General features: G+C 37.4%; 1 protein-coding gene across 8 annotated transcripts in view; it reads left to right on the forward strand.

The window, feature by feature from the left end:
• The window catches only part of SOX6 (SRY-box transcription factor 6), a 469,848-nt gene that overhangs the window by 352,483 nt on the left and 95,924 nt on the right, over positions 1 to 21,441 (forward strand). For 7 of the 8 annotated variants that reach the window (XM_074954952.1, XM_074954946.1, XM_074954948.1 and 4 more), the window contains 2 exons: positions 3,202 to 3,325; positions 11,966 to 12,045. In XM_074954952.1, the coding sequence (XP_074811053.1) occupies positions 3,202 to 3,325; positions 11,966 to 12,045 (204 nt within the window). The remainder of the gene's footprint in view (positions 1 to 3,201; positions 3,326 to 11,965; positions 12,046 to 21,441) is intronic. The other variant, XM_074954950.1, reaches the window with a different exon arrangement.

A 21,441-nucleotide genomic window follows, 5' to 3' on the forward strand; every position in this document is an offset into this window, starting at 1 on the left:
AGAGTTTGTTTTTCATGCATCTGCTGCTGTCTTGGTTTTTAAAAATACCTGAAGAACAGTCTCACAATTAAAATTTCTAGGAATGTAGCTAATTTTATGACGTACACTATCCCACCCTCTCTCCCCACCCAAAAACAAACAAACATACTTGAAAGGCACTAGGAGTATAGCGTGTATTTTTTTTGGCTTACTCTTTAGTTCTATAACAACTAATTGATCAGTCATCACAGTGTATCCACTATATCGTTAATATTCATCTGTGCTTTACAGCTGATGTCTGTTAAGCATAATGACAACTATTTGTAAAATAATTCTTGGTGAAACCATCCCTGAATGTTTGCATAACCAGCACCATTAGATTTAGGTACAAGAGAGTTAAGAAGTCTCGGGATGTCTAGAAAACAGGCAAGAGCACAGTTTGTAAATGTTGTGGTATAAAGGGAAGACCATGGAGTTTTCTCAGAAATAGTGTTTGATATGTGTCCTAAGTGAAATATGGGATATTTTTGCCATTCAGTAAACACTTTTCAGTCCACATGAGACGAACAATCTTGATGTAAACCATTAAAGTTAATGGAGCTATGCTGATTGACACTGGCTGATGATCAGGCCAGTATTCAAGGAATATTTTATGTAATGATTATAAAGGATAGCCAGAGCATACAATGATAATAATTTATAGTTATCTAGTCCTTTGCATTTGGGGCATCTCAAAAATATTTAAAAATATTTGGAGCCCAATCCATCTCAGAAAGAAAATTCCCATTGAAATCAATAGTGGGGGGGAGCAGTATTGGGCTCTTATTACTTGAATTTCTCTTGCTTGCTGTGAAGTAGGTTTTGTGGTAAAAAGTGATAGTAAGGCATGGTGAGGCTCAGTGAAAGACTAATTTTGGGTGCCCCAGTTTTTGGGTGCTCAACTTCAGATAACAGGATGTTCTAAATAGTGCACCCAAAGAGTGAAGCACCCAAAAGTTATTGGTCACTTTAGAAAATATTGGCCTAAGTAGCTTATCTAAGGTAATTTAGCAAGTCATTGACAGATCTGCAAATAAAACCCATTGGACATGACTTCCAGACTTCTGCTGTCCCTGATAAGTGAGCATGTGCATTTGCTCTCCATTAGGGGAGAGAAGCTTAAATCTAGCCAGCCACCCCCTTCCCCCCCCGGCTCCGTAGGACCCCACCGACAGAGGCTGCCTAGTGGATGTGCTGAATCAATGCATGCTCTAACCCCGATCCCCACCCTGGTCAATGCTCTCGTCTTTTGGCCCTGTGCTGGCACCCTGAAGCCCTCTGGTGGAGAGGAGTTTGTGGGCACCTTACACTCTTGCAACACCCTGGGGAGACTTTCTGCTACTGGTGACTGGGAGGGAGCTATCACAGAGCCTGGATCATTTTGATTAGTATCTACTTGGAAAGTACTGTAAGTGATTGTAGAACACATTGTGTTAAATGCTTTCCAGATGCTGCAGTTGTATTCCCCGTCAGACACTGATATTGTTTTCACTTGTTGCGTACGTTCTGAGCCAGTATGCACTAGCATCCTACACAAAATTAGCACTGTTAAATCAGAAGTTAAAGGCTGGTACTGGTCACCTGGGGATCAACTCCCATTTAACCAAGTTAAGCTCATAGCTAACATTCACAACCAGGCTTACCTCAGCTAAAATGAAAGAAATAGCTGCTCAAAGCTGGTTTCTTTCACGCCCCAGTGCCATGGCAGTAATTGCACAAAGACCTTTTTATTATAAGTTGATTTTCCTGAGAAATGGATTCAGAAAAATACTGTAAAGTGTTTATTTTTTGAGTGACCTTTATTAACCTACATCTTAGGGCTTTCCCCAGAGAAGAGTTGTTGGTAAATTAACCCTCATAGACACACAGTAGCGTTTCTGCACTGCATCAGTGGTTGTGAAAGGAAAGGAATATGACAAGAAAATTTGGCAATGTTTAAACAATGTCATAGGTCAACATATGGGATTTGACCAAAAACAAAGTTTTTAGGAATTAAAATGAAAAGAAATCACTTGAAGTTTAGTTTAACTTTTTAATAGTATTTAATGCCACCCATTTATGGCAGGATAAGAGGGCAAAAATTCTTTCTGACTGGAAAAATAATGCCTTTCTACACTTCCTAGTTTTGATATTTAAGCCGTTATGTGTTTACTTTGTTACTAATCAGAAAAATGCTGTAATCAAAGCCTTCAGTACTGTTGGGGCTTGGGGGATAGACAAAAACTCCATGTGATCCCATCCAGTGTCTCTGATATATGTATAGCATAAATAAAGAAACCAGGAAATTAAAATGTGAATTTAACAGACATGTTAATGTCACATCTCTCACTTTCTATATGTCGAATACAAATGCTGATATAAGGTGAAGAATTTTCTGCTTTTGCATGTTTGCGCTCTTTGATACATTTATTAAGGTCAAATGCAATTTGATATAGTAGAATTTATTCTGAAATGCTCTCTGAATACAACTCCATAATTACTGAGCTCCATGATAGTGCATAAAGCTGTAAAACTGCTTAGACAGACAAGCAATTTATATGTTACAGCGAGGTGTGTATGGTGAAGGATATTAGTTTAATTGGGAGCCAAGATGTTGTAGCTTTAAATCTTAAGAGATGGGGTGTTGTCTAGATGACTAACATACTGTGGTGAGATTTTGAAATAACTTACCTGAACTGCTGGCATATATACTAGCAGTACAATAGCGTAAGATCTCTGAAATAAAATTACCTACCTTAAATATATTAAAATATGAAGATTAAAATAGCTCTTTAGATATTAGGCTGCCTTTAAAGGGTTTATCACTGTGATTTCTAAGCTCCCAAAGAGAAATAAAAATTTGAAAGACTAATACAAACGTAGGCCACTTTTTTATTTTCTGAATATGAATCTATAGTATATTAAAATGTTGGTTTCTTTTTGTGCAATGAAATGTAAACACAAGGAATAATAAAAAAAATCAGCAAGAAGCAGGATAAAGTGCAGTGCACAGAGACTGTTACACTTTTGACACTCAGGGAAAACAATGTTGGGGGGCGGGCTTTGATGTGATAATGTGAAATTGGTGAGGATTACATTAAGGTTCTGTGGGGCTGTGTGAACACAAGTACACTATCAGTGCTGGAGAAATACCTGTCAAGATAAATTTGTGCTCTTTCTGATCAGAGGCTCTCTTTTGTTTAGCAGGTTCAGGGTCACATGCCTCCGCTCATGATCCCAATTTTTCCACACGACCAGAGGACATTGGCAGCGGCTGCTGCAGCCCAGCAGGGATTCCTCTTCCCCCCAGGAATAACTTACAAGCCAGGTAAGTTGACAGGGATATGAAGCTATTTAACATGTTCAGATATTTACTGAGACTTCTCTTGTGATCTGTCTGATACAGATGATGTTACACAAAAGGACTGGCTGCTTGAAAATAATTTGAAGTTTTGAAAGTCTAGCTGAAAATATCTTCCGAGTTTAAAGGGGATAATTGGAAGATTGGTTACTGAGCCCCATATTAATTTCACTTCTGTAGCCCACAAAATCAACTGCTCTGAATTTATTGACCCACTTGCCTACCAATTTGCATTTGGCATACCCTGAATCTTAATACTTCTTTTATTGCATGTCTTATCTGCAGCATGTACACATACTTGTCTTTTATGCAAAAATTCTTACCCTTAATTAGCAATAAAAGCAAAAGGCAGGTATAATTTAATTAGCATACTTCTAACGGGCAACTTTCTGTTTGATTTCAATCTGAATAATAAAGGTTTCAGTAGTTCAATCCCAATTATCATTCAGACTTGTAACAGGTCACATAACCTTTGCAGTGAAATATGTTTTGAGATGATTTAGCAAATGTTATGATTTCTTTCTTTATTCCTCTGAGTTTACTGGACTCCTGGGGAATTCAATTAGGGATATAATGGTTTGAAGCTACTTTCAGAGCCTTCTTGTAAACAGGGTTTTAAATGTTTAAAGACATGTTGCCAAAGGAATTCAATGTAAGAAGATAGTTAAGTAAATAAAAGACAACCTTATTTTCATTTGTACATTCTTTGTAAGTGACCTCAGCCCAGAAGCAGCAACCTTATTTTGCTCATTAATAATATTCCCTGCTAAGCTCTTTTTAGCATATTAACCTGATGAATATTAACCACAAAATCTGAGTGTAACACTTTCTTTGGATTTTAAATGTGATATTTCAAAGTAAAGGATGGATCCAGCTCCAGCTAAAGTCAATGGGATTTTTGCAGTTGACTTCAGCAGGAACAGGTCCAAGTCCAAAGTAAAATATAAGATGTGAACAACCTATTTAATAAAAGTAAGATTGAGCCTAAAATCTCTTCAAGCAAATTTGCTTAAATGTTATATGAAATGGTGCCAAATTGGATTTCAGCAAGCATTTCCATTTGTCCCATTTCATTTTGTGTCTTTATTCTGGGTGAAGGAGGATCATTCCTCTTTGGAAACAAAAAGTCTCTTTCTGATAATCATCTTACTTCTATGCTCACTTTTTCAGCCTCAAAAATCCCAAAGCACTTTGCAAATTTAGCAAACTGATGCACAACCTATGCAGGGAGAAGAGTTCATCCACCTCTGAAATTCAGCCATCGCTGGCATGTAACTGTTTAACTGCCCACAGCAACATTTCGGGACAGAAAATGAAAATGAAGATTATCTTTTCCAGCTGAAGTGCATAGAGAGGCAGAATATAATTATCAAACTTCGAATTTGTCCAGGACACCAGGGTTAACACCCTTACTCTTATACACCCTCTTTCAGAAAAGCACCAAAGCACTTGCTTTAATCCGATTGATTTTATTTTTCCCGATTAGAGAGGCTTTCCTGAATTGTGGATTTAATGGCCACTCATGATCAGGACCTGGACTTTACTTCTCATCTCAAAGATGACACCTCCACGAGTGTCTTTTCAGGCTGTGTAAGTGAATTGGGTCAGTACTGACTCAAAAGGAAGAGTGCCACCTATTTATCACCAACACCTTTTCCTGCAGCATGTAGGTTTCTTTAGAACTCCCCCAGGCCTCACTGCTTTGCTTTTGTCCTCTCAACTCACAACACAAGGTAGTATGGCTTCAGGCTATTTTATTACTCTTGTGAACAAAGAAAAAAATGTGTATAACAAATATTAAAATATTCAAGTAACTGACCAAAATGGAGGCCTGGATGTCTCAGGACATTGCTAATGGGATATGAAACTATTCACTAGTAGGTTACTGGTTTGAATCCAGCTCAGCTTGGTAGAAACCAGAAGTCACTATGATCTGACACTGTTCAGTGGCTTGTGTGAAACGAACATGTTTATATTTTAATGTATTTATGAAGTTCTCTGGCACGTATTGCTAAAGTAGCTGGCTGTGTTAGTTCAGTTTCTCTTGGACAGCTCTCATCATTAAAAAAAAATCACCACAATTGGTATTGATTAGCGCCACCCTCTGCCCCCTTTTTGGCAATCTCAGTAGAGAGGTTTATAATGAAAATGGAGACAAAACTACACTATCTTTCTTCACTATCTTTCTTACAGGTTGTTCTTCTAGGTCAGGACTGAGGGACTTTGTGGGAATTTGCACTGCTCCTGTTTGTGCTTTCATCTCCAGGACTATAAGACTAATTTGAGCACCAAACTCATTTATATTTTTAAAGGAAGATTAAGAAAAGAAACGGACAACCCTTTAAACATTAAAATTTTTCTTCCCAGTTGCTTGTTCACTTTCTTTTTAATTTCCACCTTTTTTCATTTAGGCAAGGCAATATGTTTACTGTGCTAATTCTCCTTTTCATTTGGAAAGCACAGAGGGACAGATTTTGAGAAGTTTTCAGCTCCCAGCTGCTTCCACTTGTAACAACAGGAGCTACTGAGTGCGGAGCACTTTTGAAAATCTGGATACTTTGTTTAGTTGCTAAGGAAGTGTGCGGTCTTTTGTGAATTTGGCCCCAAATTCCATACTATCTTAACCAAAAAAACAGCTATTCTTATAAAAGACTGGGCCAGATCAAGTCCTTTCATGGAAAAACCCAAAGGAGAGAGCAAAGTTCTGTGTGGTTGTGAAGCCTTGCTCTTGGAAAGGTTGAGGAAGGCCTTGCAAAATGTAAAGGCTACAGTTCCTACCAAAATCTGCTGGAAAAAGAACTCCCTTCTGCATGCAGCCAGGAGTCATGGTGGATGGGTGCATGGCCCTTCTTTCCAAAGACTGGAGTTCCAGGAGGTGAACCAGGCCAATGCTAGCAAACACACATCAAAAATAATAAATACATAGGGGAAAAAATGAAGTCCCATGCTCCTTTATGTAGCTCAAAGTGGTATAATGTAATTTTCCGGCATGGTAAGTACTAATTGAGAAATCAGAGCTGCATAGATCACTTAATTAATTTTTCATACATATTTCTTTCAGTATTTATACTGTATACAGGATTAATTAAAACTTGGGGGCACTGTGCAACTAAAATTGTTGTGACAACTGACCTGCAGGCGCTTGATGAGCCTACCAAAGTACATGGCTATGGAGGTTGCACCATATTCCAGTGGGATGCTTAGAGTGGCAGCTTTTAGAAAGCCAATATTTGCCAAGAGACTCCACACAGTTATTTTGCATTGGTTATTTTGCATTCTAATTACAGCAGAAGAACTGTGCTATCAGCAGATGGACAAATGCTGACCTTTTAATGGTAAGCACTGTACTTACCACTTGGCATTGATCAGCAATGTAGGTGCTGAACTTCTACAGCCGTTCAATTCTACCCCTTCCTCCAGAACAGAATAAGGGATTGAATTTAGCTTGACTGTTACATGTATTCAGGCTTATAGGAATGTTATCAGGTTGGAGCGTCATTGAACATGGTCACTAAGACCCTTGCAATGCCCTATCCTGAGGCATGAGTTATTTCCTATCCACTGATTTGGGCAGCGTGTAAGAGATTTCTTCTCCTTGCACTGAGTCAAGGTATTACCTCCTGCAGGTTTCATGACCCTTGTGAGAGAGCGGGAAAGGAGGATAAGGAAAGACGAAGGATATGGATTAACTGTAGACAGGAGTCAGGCCATTCTGTAAGCAGCTATGCTCCTTCTTTCTGTTTATGGCTGAGTGGGAGCTGATCTGCTTTGGGAATACATTAGCTGTCTGCACCACCATTTTTTGCAATCTACGTAGCTTAGAAGGCCAGGGATAATTTCTGCTAGATAGAGATTTCTGACAAACATGTGTTGCAACAGTTCTTTTTCAGATGTGTGAGGTGTAATGAGATAGACTAGTAAAGTTAGGAACTTTGGGTAGTTTAGGGTTTATCTAAATCAAGGGATGTAGATTGTGAAACCTGATTTTGCATTTGTTTGACTAATGTGCTGTCGTGTATTTCAAAGCAATTACTCATACCTCATGCATAAAGTTTATACAAACTGTGATTAGAAATATTGAAAAATGACTTCTATCTGCCTAACTGGAGCACTTTGCTGTTCATTATGTTTGCAATACAGAGAAATGTAAAAATAGGAATTGTTATTCCTGGTCGCTGTGAGTAGCAAAAACATCTTTGGGCTGATTCTCCTCTGTTACACTGGGGTAAATCAGGAATAACTGTTGAAATCAGTGGAAATACATTGGTGTAAAGCCGATGAAAGTGAAGGGAGATTCAAACCCATAGTTATCAGACTGAACTTCAGACAGTTCCCACAACATTTAAAGTTTGTCAGAAACACATGATAACTTCCTCAAATTACATGCCTAGCTAATCTAAATGACTGGCATCTTGACATCTTTGATTGATACCCTTTGGTTCTGTTTCCAGTTGTTGGAGACGTCCTTTCATAAAATGTTAACAGTAGTTTGAAATGTTAAAACTGTGTGTGTATTCTCAATGAGTCGCTCTTATTGTTGGCATCCAATCATTGCACACTTCTACTTAGTGAAATGGCTGGACATCTTTGAGTAGCAGAGGTGCTTAAAACAAACCTATGAGAGTCTTGTTCCTAGTGGAAATTCCATAAGACTCCATTAAAATTCTTCAAACGGTTCCTACTGGCTTCTCCTGGTTGGAACCATGAATCAGTAGCCTCAGGAATCACTATACCAATACATACGTTGCTCAGTATAAAACCTAACTTAACGGTAGTACCAGTAGTAGCCAGATGAACAGTTTCACCTGCGAATTCTACTTTTTTACCATAGGCAAATGCTTGTCACTGCAACTGCATTTACTGAGGGGACAAGATCCCAATATGACACTGCCTTGGTGATACCTGACCCAAACAGTAGCACAACTGTTGCCATTTTATGGATTAGACTGTCCATAGGATCTCCACAGCCTATTGTCTTTATTAACAGTTTGACTAATCCTAATGTCCTTACATAAACAAAACTCCCATCTTATGCAAAGACTATAGGACTGAGCATCAGCTTTGTAACACTGATGCAAAATAGCAACAGTGTGATGGAATGAGTAGAGGTAGCTGCAAACTCTCCCCAGACTCTTTATTACCATTGGAAAATGCACAAATGTCAGTTTCCAACCCCATATCAGATGTCTGTAGAATTTCAAGGAAATTTACCAAAATGAGTAAATATCTGGCATATCTTGCAAGATGGAGTGGAGCCATATGTCTTTCAAAATGTGTTAAAAACAAAGAAAAGTGGCAAAACTGAGGAGAAAATGAATCTAACAGACTTGTCCATTCTGGGTTTCCTGCCTCATAGGCCACCAAACCTTGATCTGAAAAGCAAGTCCTCTCCTCTTGTGAATACGATCAATTGAGCTTCATTGCTGAATCCAAGAAAAACTAAGTAAGAGATATTTAGTTGTTCTAGCTGCAGAACAATGTGGTCCAACTGTGTGCTGCCTTTATTCAGTTAGAAATGTTGCCCAATCTGACAGTGAAACAAAAGACTGGCAAAGTTTTGTATGGCTTGTAAACACCAACTTATATATAAACAATAGCAGCCAAACATAAATAGACAATCAACAAAACAGGAAGATTGAAGAGATCAGTTTGTAAAATGAGAAGGAATGTTCAGATTTTCTTCTTCAGGCATTCTTCTCACTCCCTGGTTATCAAAGGCCAGTACACACCGGTACCTCAAGCAGACCTGTTTCAACATGTTGTGTCTTCCTTTCTACAAAGAATGGGTCCTCACGCAAGCATTCCAAATCCAGAAACAAATTTGAAAAAAATTGCTACAACATGTTGACTGATTTCTTGCCAACACAGCTACCGAGAAGCTTCTTGATCCATTCTTGCATGGAGAAAATTAGAGGGGTAAAATATGTATCTTCTGTAATTAAAAATTAAAAACAGTCCATGCCCTGAGTGCTTGCTTTCCTTGAGATGCGGGGGAGGGAAAGTACCTTTGTTCTGCCTTTACTACTGGGTGTCAGCAAAGCATTCCTTAGCTCTAGAGGTATTAAGTTTTGTTCTCAGAATAATGATACTACAGTATACCAGGATTTAACCATGCACGGATTACTTTAAAATGCTCAAATTTGAACCAAAAAAAGAGACAACACTGTATTTTTTTTTAAAAACCCATAAATATGAATTCATATTTTTTTCATCAAGAAAAGGAAAAACTGTTTGTAGCAGCAGGTGAGCCAGGGTGTGGTAGAGAAACTAATAAATTAACAGTGAAGCTATATATATATATATATATATATATATATATATATATATATATATATATATTCTAGCTATTTCAAACCATAGAAGCATGACAGCTGTGAAAAAGGAGTGCCGCAGGGAATTCTTTTAGAGTTTGATTTTTTTTAAAATATGTTTGACATGGAAAATGTTTTAATACAAATAAAGCAACTGGTATTGAACTTAAAAAGTGGAGGGAGGGGGAGAGAGATTACTGTGTGGAACGGGAATGAATAATTCATGATATTTAAAGAAAGAATGCCTCCAAAATGTTCTGCAACATAACAGTCCATGCTGATAGCTTGAATGGTTATTTCCCCCCCATTTAAAGCATCATTAATTCAACATCTTTGTGGGTTTTTTTTAAATCTGGTAAGATATTTACCAAAGAAACATTATTTAACTTAGATTAGGATATTCTTTATTCAGATAGTTTAGTTTAGATATCAAGGAGATAGGCAGAATTATTTAAACATAAAGAGACAGTCTCTTGTACTATCAGAAAATAATTTAGTTGTTGTTTAAAAAAAACACTGCAAACTAAAATCAACCTCATGGAAGGGGGAAAAATAAGATCAGATATTTTGAACATTACTCCATAGGATACCAGCACAATATAGTGTTAGTGAATGCATTGTAGCAGAGCTCCATATGCAATCAGAAGCCAATTGTTACTGGACTGTGTACAAGCACATACTGTGCTCAATGGTCTGATGAGGTATTATGGATATGATGCAAAGAGACCTTGTGGATTAGAAACTCACAATTTGTTAAAAAGTGAAAACAACTTAACATTTACACTGAGCTGGCTGAGTACAGTGGCACTTCAGGTGGTAAACAATTCCAACGAATCCAATGACTTTGTGACGGCGTCAGGTATTAATGTATATTTGAAAAAAAAAACAAGCCCGTGGAATTTCCTCACTATATTATTCTGGATGCCTTTCCTTTGTGTCTTCATTATTATATTCTACTTTCAATGTAAAAAAAAAAGTTGAAAATAATTTGATTATTATAAATATAAAAAATGTTCAGAGGAGCAGCCTATTAAAATATAGCCTAGAGAGAGTACATAACACTGACTTTAAATAAGGAGCCAGAGCCAAAGTGATACTCCATTAAATCATGGTTATAGTGTAATTTATCCATCACTGTATTAATTTTTATATTACAGGTTCCACAGTTCCACTGCTAAACTATTTTCTTTGCCAGCATTCCTTCATCCTTTACATTGACTAAGCATGGTTTCAGAGTAGCAGCCGTGTTAGTCTGTATTCGCAAAAAGAACGAGGAGTCCTTGTTGCTCCTTAGAGACTAACACATTCAACTAAGCATGTTAATGTTACTGTATGACAGGGATCATTGCAGTGTCTTGAAGTGGGAATTCCTATAGACTGTTATGATACGCAAAGTTGCAGCGCTCATTTCAAATAGACAACATATCTTATTTTTCAGCATATTAATCATAATTGAAATGCACAATTATTTAAGTTATCTAAGGATGCTGAGTTCCTTAAGCTCTCAGAAATGGAGGGTAATCAGCACCTTCTTGTGTTGAGATCTAAAATGCTATGTAGAAATTAAGTTTTTGTGCTGTTCACAAGCTGTGAAGTTTTCATATAATCTTTTCAATAAAAAAATCTGCTATGATTAAAATACCTTTCATATGGGCATCTCAAAGCACTTTACCAATACCGGTTAATCCTCACAGCAGCCCTTTGAAATGAGGAGGTATTGCCACCCTCATTTTAGAGATGAGAAAACTTAAGTCACAGAGAAGTTCCAGAACTTGTCACACAATGAGTAAATGATAGAGCGGGGAACAGAACACAAAAACTGTAAGGCCTGATCCCCAGAGGTTCTGTACAACTGCATCTGCCATTATCCTTAGAGGGTACTCAGTAGGTCTCAGGATTGGGCCCTAGCTACAAGATCTAGACCATATTATATAATTCAATCTGTATTTTTGAAAGTCATTAAACTTTATCATAAGAACGGATATGTTTTATGATATGTAATAGAAGTGTACATGCTTGAATTGCACATTTACTCCTTTTAATAAAAAACATGAGCGTCACATTTATGTTTTGCCAGTTTGCCTACCAGCTATCTGGTAACAAAAAGTTCCAAGGTAGCATTGCAAGTCTGTGCCCAGCTAAACCTTTTGTTTTTGCAGATGTTTGGGCTTAGAGGAGTGTTGTAGGGCTTAGAGCAGCGTTGTGGAGCACAGGCGATGCGAGGTCCATGTTTGCACTTGCCTGCTGCTATTCTCTGCTCATTGTCTAAACCTGTATGCATTGTTCTCCTCGACAGGTGATAACTACCCTGTGCAGTTCATTCCATCAACAATGGCAGCTGCTGCTGCTTCTGGACTCAGCCCTTTACAGCTCCAGGTATGTGCCAGAACAAAAAAATGTGGGACAGAAGCCAACACTTTAGAAGAAAACTGCTAACCACTAACCAGCTGTATGCTAAATAATAGTCTGAATGTTAAATAATTTTTTAAGCATAGCCCAGAAGAATTAACACCTTATATACTTACCATACTGAAAATATAACAGCATGCTGTGAAAGAAAGACAACATTATGACTTTGTACTGTGTGTTGTATGTCAACTGAATGAATAATTTTTTTTTAATTATATGACCAGTTGTCAGGAGATATGTTCAGAGATCTTTTCCAACTTTATTTTCCTCTGACTCTCTCCCTCTAAGTGCGCTACATGAGCTATAGCTGGGGCATTGTGTATGCCAGAAAAATATGCTTTGTTGTTTCTTTTTACTTTTTCTTTCAGTTGCTTTTTCTCTCAAACAGTATGGTGACAACTGTTTCATAAATTGCTAACTCTCAGCTTCCGTAGTTATGTAATCTCAACCTTTCCATGCATTAAGCTGCTCAGATGCTGGGGCAGTGAGGGTTCTGGGTTTGGTCCCTGGCTAGGTCATTTATTTGTTTTTACCATATATGGAAGTAAATGTCATGCGAAAATGATTTGCACACCAAATTATTAGCCTTTAAAAACAGGAACAAAGAGAAGCCAGGCAATTATAGACAAGTCAGCCTAACTTGGATACCTGGAAAGATACTGGAACAATTTATTAAACAATCACCTAAGAGTATGATCACTTGATAAATGATCGCCAACATGGATTTGTCAAGAACAAATCATGCCGAACCAACCCAAAAGGATAGAGAGGAAGTGGTAGACATGATTTATCTTGATCTTAAGACAGTTTTTGACACAATTCCACATGACATTCTTATAAGCAAACTTGGGAAATGTGGTGTAGATGAAACCACTATAAAGTGGGTGTACAGCTGTTTGAGAAACTCATGTCAAAGAGTAGTTATCAATGGTTCACTGTCAAATTGGGAGGATATATCTAGTAGTGTCCCACAGGGTACTGGCTTGGTACTATTCAATATTTTCACAAATGACTTTGAAAATGCAGAGTATGTTTATAAAATTAGCAGATGACACCAACCTGAGAGGGGTTGCTAGCATTTTGGAGGACAGGATTAGAATTCAAAAGGACCTTGATAAATTGGAGAATTGGCCTGAAATCACCAAGGCAACATTCAGTAAAGACAAGGACTGTATTAGGAAGGAAAAATCAAATGCACAAGTACAAAATGTAGAATAACTGGTGTTTAGTGCAAGGAGAGTTTGTGAGAAACAAGTGGTTTTATTTTTAATTTTACATTCACAAACTAGAGCCTGCTCCTAGATACAGCAGGTAGCTCTCTGTTCTGACCAGCATTCAGAGCACTTCATTGCTATAAATGTAAACCTTTGAACTCTCCAGCCACATCACATAATAATAGCAGCTACTTCACACAGAAGGCCTGTGTTGTAACAATGGATTAATTGATTGCCAATTAACTCAAGGTAATTAAAACATTTGTAAAGGCTAGTGCAGACCCTCCTCATATACTTGTTCCAGATTACACACATTTGTGGCTTATCCTGTTAAAAAACTGTAATGAAGACAAGCCCAGTGTCTCACCGTCTACCCCATTATTTATACCTGTGCTAGCTGGGTATGCAGGTCTGAACTCTACACGCCACCACAAGTGACCCACCTTCAGGGGCACAAGAGATCTCTCAGGTAACTAGGACCAATCCTATGGGCCAGACGTACACTAGCAAAAAAGGTTCACCGTGAACAGTTACACTGAAGTAAAGCTACACCTTGCCCTGTATACACTACGTTTTTACAACCTTAGCTATCTCATTGTAAAATAAAATAAAAAAAATAAAAAACTCTTTAAAACTCAGGTGTAGATGTAGCTCTGGAGAGTTCTGAATATCATGACGGAGACTTGGGACTGGTGTGTATTCAGTGGGGAGTCAGTACAGCGAGCAGAGCGCTGGACTGATGTGTTCATGGCAATCTGTGTTGCATGATTTCAAGGTGTTTATGTTCACCTTTTCAGCTTCAAGCATATGTGAGTGAATCCACCCAAATCTGCCTTCTGCTGGGTAGTTTGCAAATATAGTACCACATACACATGTGGCAGGTATGCATAGTGGTTGTGTACCATTGCTGGTGAATCTGTACAACACATGCCTGTTGCTGTAATTAGTGAGAGTGATGAAACTTGCAAATCATTTCTCCTCACTGCTTCTTTTTATATCCTTATCTTAATCCCTCTTCTTTCTTGCCGCCTTGATTTTTTCTTCCTACTTTTTAAAAGTTTGCACTCATTTAATCAAAATCTCCTGTAGGCTCATGTGCAAGCTTTCACAGCAGTCCTGGCAGTCCTATTACTAGGAAATCTTGTATCAGCTTAGTTGACACACAACTCAGCTGTCCCAGCAGACCTGACTGCATTAAATCTTGTGCAAAGTCCCCCCAAAAAGAGGAAAAAAGTTACAGCATGTTCTTTATTGTTTAAAAATCTGCTTTCATTTTTGGGTATTTCTACAAAGCAGTTTGTATGGTAAAGAAGGAAATGTCGCAACTCTGTCAACAATTTCTGATAAACTGTTGATAGTAATGAAGCATTACAATTATGTTAGCTGGAGTTATTCCTAAACAAAGTGAGCTCCATAAAACCTATGGTTCATAACTTTTTCTCCTGATCTAGTTGTGTAATTTGTCCTTCAAAGTTTATCACTTATAACATTAATGAGCCTTGGCAAGTCTTAACTATGGTTGCAGCTGTGTTCTGGAAGCCTGAAGGTTTTATAATCAAGTAAAGAGAAAGAGTTTTAAAATTGTAAACAAAACACATTTGTCTATTTCTATTCTTCCTCTTTTATCTTTCTTCCTAATTGCAGACAAAGTAAATGACCTTTTGTTACACCGCTGGGTGCAGATCCAATGCACTGCTGAAGCATTGCACAGTGTGCCTCAGGGGCACAATATTAGTAGAGTGAAGGCCAAAGAATGCTATTTTTAGTTGAACAGTTCAGCAGATGGAGGCATGAATACTCATATATCTGAAGGTTGAGGGGTTTGAACCATTAATTTTGATAATGTATTTAACCCTGGGAACAATCAGAAACTGTAACTCTGAGGTTACAGTGCTTTTGACCTCTAGAGAACAGAGGGCACTCAGTACAGTAAACAATATATTACATTTCTACTTATACCAATTCTCTCACACATATAAATTTCAGAACACAGTTGACATTTGCTTTCCTCAGCTATTTTAGTGCTGGTCCTTAAAGTAAGTCAAGAAGAATGTGCAGGAAAGAGGCCAATGTAATGCGACAGTCATGTAAATATAGACTTTAAATAGCTAAGACGTTAAATGTGGCTGTTTATGAAGAAATATTATTCTCTTGAACTAGAGTCTTAGTGACTTATTATTTCAATGAAAAAGTTGTTTTAGTGGACTGCCTCTCTTTATGGAGTTTCCTCTATATGTTGTAACCTTAAAGCAATTTTTTATTGAGGCTAATGTGGTCAGATGGTCTTAGCATTGACAGAAGGTGATTTGGTCCCACTCTGTTACCACATCATGTAAAGTGATATACCTGCCTTATGTCTTCTTATTAAATGATGCATGCTCCTCTTCAGCAAATATAGCAGTTAAATATCACACAGCGTAAATATTTCTAATTAAAATATCTCCATGTGTCAGCATATTGGTAATGTATTATTTTAATCCATTTATTTTGTTTATGAAACAGTGACATATGTTTAGATTGTGAAATATATGAGCCTTAAAAATCTCTTTATTGAAGAAAATTAATTCCTACAATGCTGTCTCGGTAATGTGTTCACTCACCCAGTCAGTCACTGGCATGGCTGCCACTCTTAATGTTGGTTAGACACACTTTAGCAGTTTTATCTGACATAACATTCTCGGATGTAGGCAATAATAATTTTTTCAAATGCAAAAACCATTGGATTTTCCTTTCTTTTTTAACCCAACGAAGAATGGGAATTGGGTAAACACGAAAGAGATTCAGTGAGACCAATCAAAATTAAAATCAGCTAGTTACCTTTTCAAAGGTAGACACTGTAATTTGTTTGTCAGCAGGTAGGTGTTTGGGTCAGCACTGTGAGTGAGTGACTGTCAGCGGGAATTCCTACAAGACAAGTAATTTCACTCAATGTATTACTGACAGATTGCTTACCTCTTCGAATCACTAGAGAAAACAAACTTAATATTGTTACAGGCAGAGCTTCTGTCTTCATTAGCCTCGTAGAATGATTTTATCTAGAACTCAAAGACTACTGAGCTCTGGGTGGGCATATTTTAACAGAATGCTTCTTATTATGATACTGTGAGTAGTGGCCTAAATTAAGGGAATAGCATGTGCAAATTTAGGTTTGTGGAAATAGTCATTTAAATATTTTTGTTGTGTTATTTTATTTCATAGAAATTGTGGGGCGAAAAGCTCAAAAAGAAAGAAAGAGAGGTTTTAATGCAGCTTTGAGAGAGCAAGCAAGCTCTTTAATACAAAAATAAAATTAAAAGCTTGCCAAGCCTGCAACAATTAGATGAATTTAATTAAAATTAAAGGAATATTTATACATGTTCTCTTCTTCTTTCTCAATGGGTGTGTGCGCACGTGTGTGTAATATCTCTGTTATCAAGTTTAATTATATCGATGGTAAAGAAAGGGTATCAATGAAAATGATGTCAGTGAGTTGCTGTTTCACTTTCTCCTTGCACAGTTTGGGGTTTTTTGGGGCTGGATACTTAATCCCTTGACCCTGCTCCCTATGTTTTCTCTCATTCTTTCTGATCTCCAGCTTTAATTTCCATCTTTGGTGAGTTTGAATTTCTTTGCACCTTGGCAGTGTAGATTTCATCTCTTTATGAAGAAGAGCGTAGGAGGGGAGAATGAGATGTGGCACAGTATTAAGAGACTAAATGACAAATATTTAAATTCACTCATCATCAGGAAGCGCATATGTATAGAGTTTGGATATCAGACTGTTTACTGCAGCTCTTGTTTTAATGTGAATAGGTTGAATGAAAATTCAAACCCATGTGAACGTGGAAGATTGAGTGTTTCAATCCGAACAGAAAGTTTATGCAGCCTAACAACTGGCTTCCTCTGATCACAAGCAAAAGTACTTTTAAAAGCTGTTTTTCAGTGGCTGTTAAGACATATGCCAGCAGCACTCCAAAGCCAGTCAGAAGAAGCAAATAAGCTACTGCTACACTGACCAATAGTCCCCTATAGACCAGTGCTATGATATTTCATGAGAGGGCTGGCACAATTTTAAAAACTTTATTTTAATTGTGATGTGTCTTTGGGGAGCATGCTAGCTATGAAACCCACTCAGAGCTGGCAGTTGCATCCCTCCAAGCTTTTTCGACATGTATATGGTATATACCTTTTGGGAATTGGCTGTGAAGTGTATTTCTGGAAGTTCATTACATTTCTGACAGCCTTATAGCAAACTTTTTAATGTGAACTATAGGTTACACGCAGAAAAGGATTTTCAGTACGAGGTTGTTCACATATCCAAATGTTTATCGTTTTTAATATACTTATAGATCCATAAGTATGGAGAACAACGCAACAAAGGCAGTTCTGTGTGGAGATAGTAAATACAGTAGGGCACTGTACATGTACAGACATTCCACTGCCATATCTCCATCCCCTTGCTGGCTAATTGTTAGAGTAGTAGTAATATGAATAACTCAGTTTCCCTCTGAAGTAAAAGTTATAAGTATGGTGACATCTATAAGAGGAAGTCATTTAAAAAAAATGGAAAAAGACAGAAAAAATTTCTTAGTTTCATAGACAGGGAAGTTAACATCATTTGTTTTCTTTGGGTGGTCTTTGAATAAACAAAGGAAGCGTTTCCTACAAGTGGCCCAGTTTAGACAAAAACTAAAAGACAATTCATAGCTAAAAGAAAACAAGAAAATATTCTAGAAATCAGTTATTAGGGTCACTGGGGCAAGCCTCTTAAGATGATGAGATGTGAATATTTTTGTTCCTCCCATTCTGATGGTCTAAGATGTGGTGTATTTGTTTGGCGAGTAATGTTTTTAGAATCAGCATGGCTGAAAAATTAGATAACCATATTAACTGTACTAACTCTTGAGTTTATGTCTCACAAGAAGTATTGGAATCATCTGTCCGTTCATAGACTCAGCATGAAGGCTACATAAGCTTTCCATACCGGATTCACAGAAGGTATGCATATAACTCAAAACAAAAAAAGTGTGGAGGAAGTCAAGGAAAAAATGAGCATGGCTAAGTGGCAACATTCAAAGAGTTATTCAAGACAAAAAGGAATCCTTTGCAAAACCAAAACCCCAATCCCAGTGACACAAATAGAATGGAGCAGAGACTGTGCTGACAGGTGTTATGTAATATGGAAATTAGGAGGGCTAACATGCATTTGAACTACAAATAGGCAGATGTAAAAACAAATAAAAAAGAAATTATTTAAGACTATTAGAAGCAGGAGTGTGAAATTGGTAGGGCTGTTGGACTTCCTGGGAGTAAAGGGATCGCTTGGGAGTGAATTGGTAGGGCTGCTGGAGTTCCTGGGAATAAAGGGATCACTAAAGGAGGATAAGGGTATTGTAGAGAAGCTAAATGATTTGTCCCATACACTTCAGGATGAAAGGAAGACAAGACATCAGAAATGTGGTTTATGTAGGCCACAACTTTATAAAGTAACACATCTGGGAATTATTTTGTAATAACTCATCCAGTGCAGCCCATCCCTTCTTTGTAATCCATTCAACGTGGGGGAGGGATGCGATCAGCCCCTTACTCTGTTGGCTAGGTCTCAGTACCATTACTGAGACTCCACTGTCCTCCCTTATCTGAGGGCTAAGAGGGAAAGGAAGAGAGGATTGTATCCTCCCTGTACCAGTCATTAGGAACCCCAACCCCATTCCCCACCTAATTTAGCAGGTGCTGTCTCCTAATCTGCTTCCAGTTCTGGTTTATCAGGGAACCAGACCCCTACTGAACGATTACCTGCACTGGGCACTTGCCACTAGAATGCTCCAGGAATTTGCTTAGCTGCTTCCTCTCACCTCTGCCAGATTCTCCGATTGGGGAAAGGGGAACATACTGGCACATGTGGTGGTTCTGCGTAGAAATTAGACAGTTTTGGATGGAAATTATTAAAGAGATTCATTTTATGACAAAATATTGGCTTCCTAGAGATCCCCTGACCTGCTTACTTAATGCTCCAGTAAAACATCTGCATTTTAAACAGAGCACATTAATTTTCTTCTTATTGTTAGGTGCTAGACTTTGAATTGCATGTTATTGGAAAAAATGTGACCCCTCCTCCTATGAAATTCTGGCATTGTAAAATATAGACAGCCCTTGGAACAGAAAAGCTTACCCATCAAGTACATAGACAAGAGAAGCACCAAAAATAGGATATGTATTTAGAAATTGTCACCCTTTTTTGGGATGCTCAGCAGAGGAGGGGTCTCCAGCCAGCAAACCAGAATCTTTAGCCAGGTTCTTTAAATATTAACCTGGTCCTAAATAAGTAATTGCAGTATAGTATGTTAGCGTTTTATTGTAACTTTTTCTTAATAAAATGTTTTAAAAATGCTTCCCTATTAGGAGGGCTAACAATGAATTTATACAGCAAATAGCCAGACATAAAAATAAGTAACAAAGTATTATTTCAGAATATTAGAAGTAGGAACCCTGACCATGAATTGGTAGAGCTGCAGAACTTCCTGGAAGCAATAAAGGAGGATAGTTGCTGAGAGAGAATAGAAAATAGAATCAAAATAAATTATCACTTTTAAACAGGGAAAAAAGCTTAATTGTGAGGTGTCATGAGGTCCCAGCCTCAAATCTGATTTGTTTAATATATTTAGAATTTTGTTACAATTTTTATTAATGATTGGAATTGGGAGTGAACAGTGAGGGGGAAAAATATTCAGGTAACCAACAATTATTCAGATTAGTAAAGGCCAGAGAAAACTGAAGAACTTCAGAGGGATCTTACAAAGCTAAGCTGAACTGGTAATATGGTGGTAGATTAAATTCATTGTTGAAAAAAGCAAGGTGGTGCTCATTGAAAGGAATAATTGTGAACAACTTGCTGAGTTCTAAATTAACTATAACCACTCAGGAAAAAGTCGGGCTACATAATGAAAACCTCTGCTACCTATACAGCAGTGGTCAAAAAGCAAACAAGGTGTTAAAAAGTATAAAGAATAGGATAAAAATAATACTGGAAGTATCATAATATCACTATGTGAATCAATGGTATGTTTTCACCTGTGATACAGTATGCAGTTCTAGTTATCCACCTCAAAAGAGATATAGAAGAAATAGAAAGTGTTTATAGATGGATGACCAAAATGACACAGAGAGACTGCTGTATGAGGAGAGACTGAACAGAGTTGGACTGTTACATTTAGATAGAGATGTCAGAAAGGTGTATGAATAATGGTGTAGTAAAGGTAAAATTGGGCTCTTCTGTTTGAGCTTTCCCATAATGTAAGAATAAGGGGACATTAATGAAATCAAAAGACAACAAATTAAAAATGGATAAAAGGAAATACTTTTTCACGGTGTAATATTAGACTTTGGAACTCATTGCCACAAGATATCATTGAGTCAAGATATCAGTGCTTGGGAGGATTACAAAAAGACTAGACGTGGATAATGAGAACACCTTCAGTTATATTAGATAGAATAAAAATGGGATACGTACTTCAGGGTGTAAACCAACTACTAACTAACTGGAGTGGACAGATTATTCCATAATTATCCACTACCAGATTTCTTGCATTGTCCTCTGACTGGCCACTGTCAGAGGAAGGATACTAGACTAGGTGGACCAGTGGTCTGAGCTGGTGTGTGAATTCCTGTGTTCATAGAAAGAAAAATTTGGGTAAAAAATAGCAGAGTAATACTGAAGAGAACACACAGAGGAACATTTCAGACCACATTTTCAAACAGGCCCCACAGAGTCTGCCTTTGTAAATTCTTCATTTGCATGTCGAAGATACATTCATACACAACACTCGTAACTGGGTTTACAGTTACTTGATTTTGATGTGCAACTGTGGAATTTATACACACACAATTGCAGGGGTAATTGTAGATGCCCATTTTGCTCTTAATTTTTAAAATTATTTAAAACAAATAATTTGTTTGAAAGTGCATGTAAGTTCTAAATGTACAGTAAGAAATTTGTATGAGAGATCTGCAAATGGCCCGTAATGTAATTATTTTAAAAGTTTAAAAATAGCTTTTAACTAGGGCTGTTTTATGGTTCACAAAGAAGACATTTTACTGTTTTTTGCATTTAAATCTATGTTGAAAATATATTGACTTATCAGGTAACACAGCATGCTGAGAGGGGACAAAA

Source organism: Natator depressus, chromosome 6, assembly GCF_965152275.1.
Source record: "Natator depressus isolate rNatDep1 chromosome 6, rNatDep2.hap1, whole genome shotgun sequence".
Taxonomy (NCBI): Eukaryota; Metazoa; Chordata; order Testudines; family Cheloniidae; genus Natator; species Natator depressus.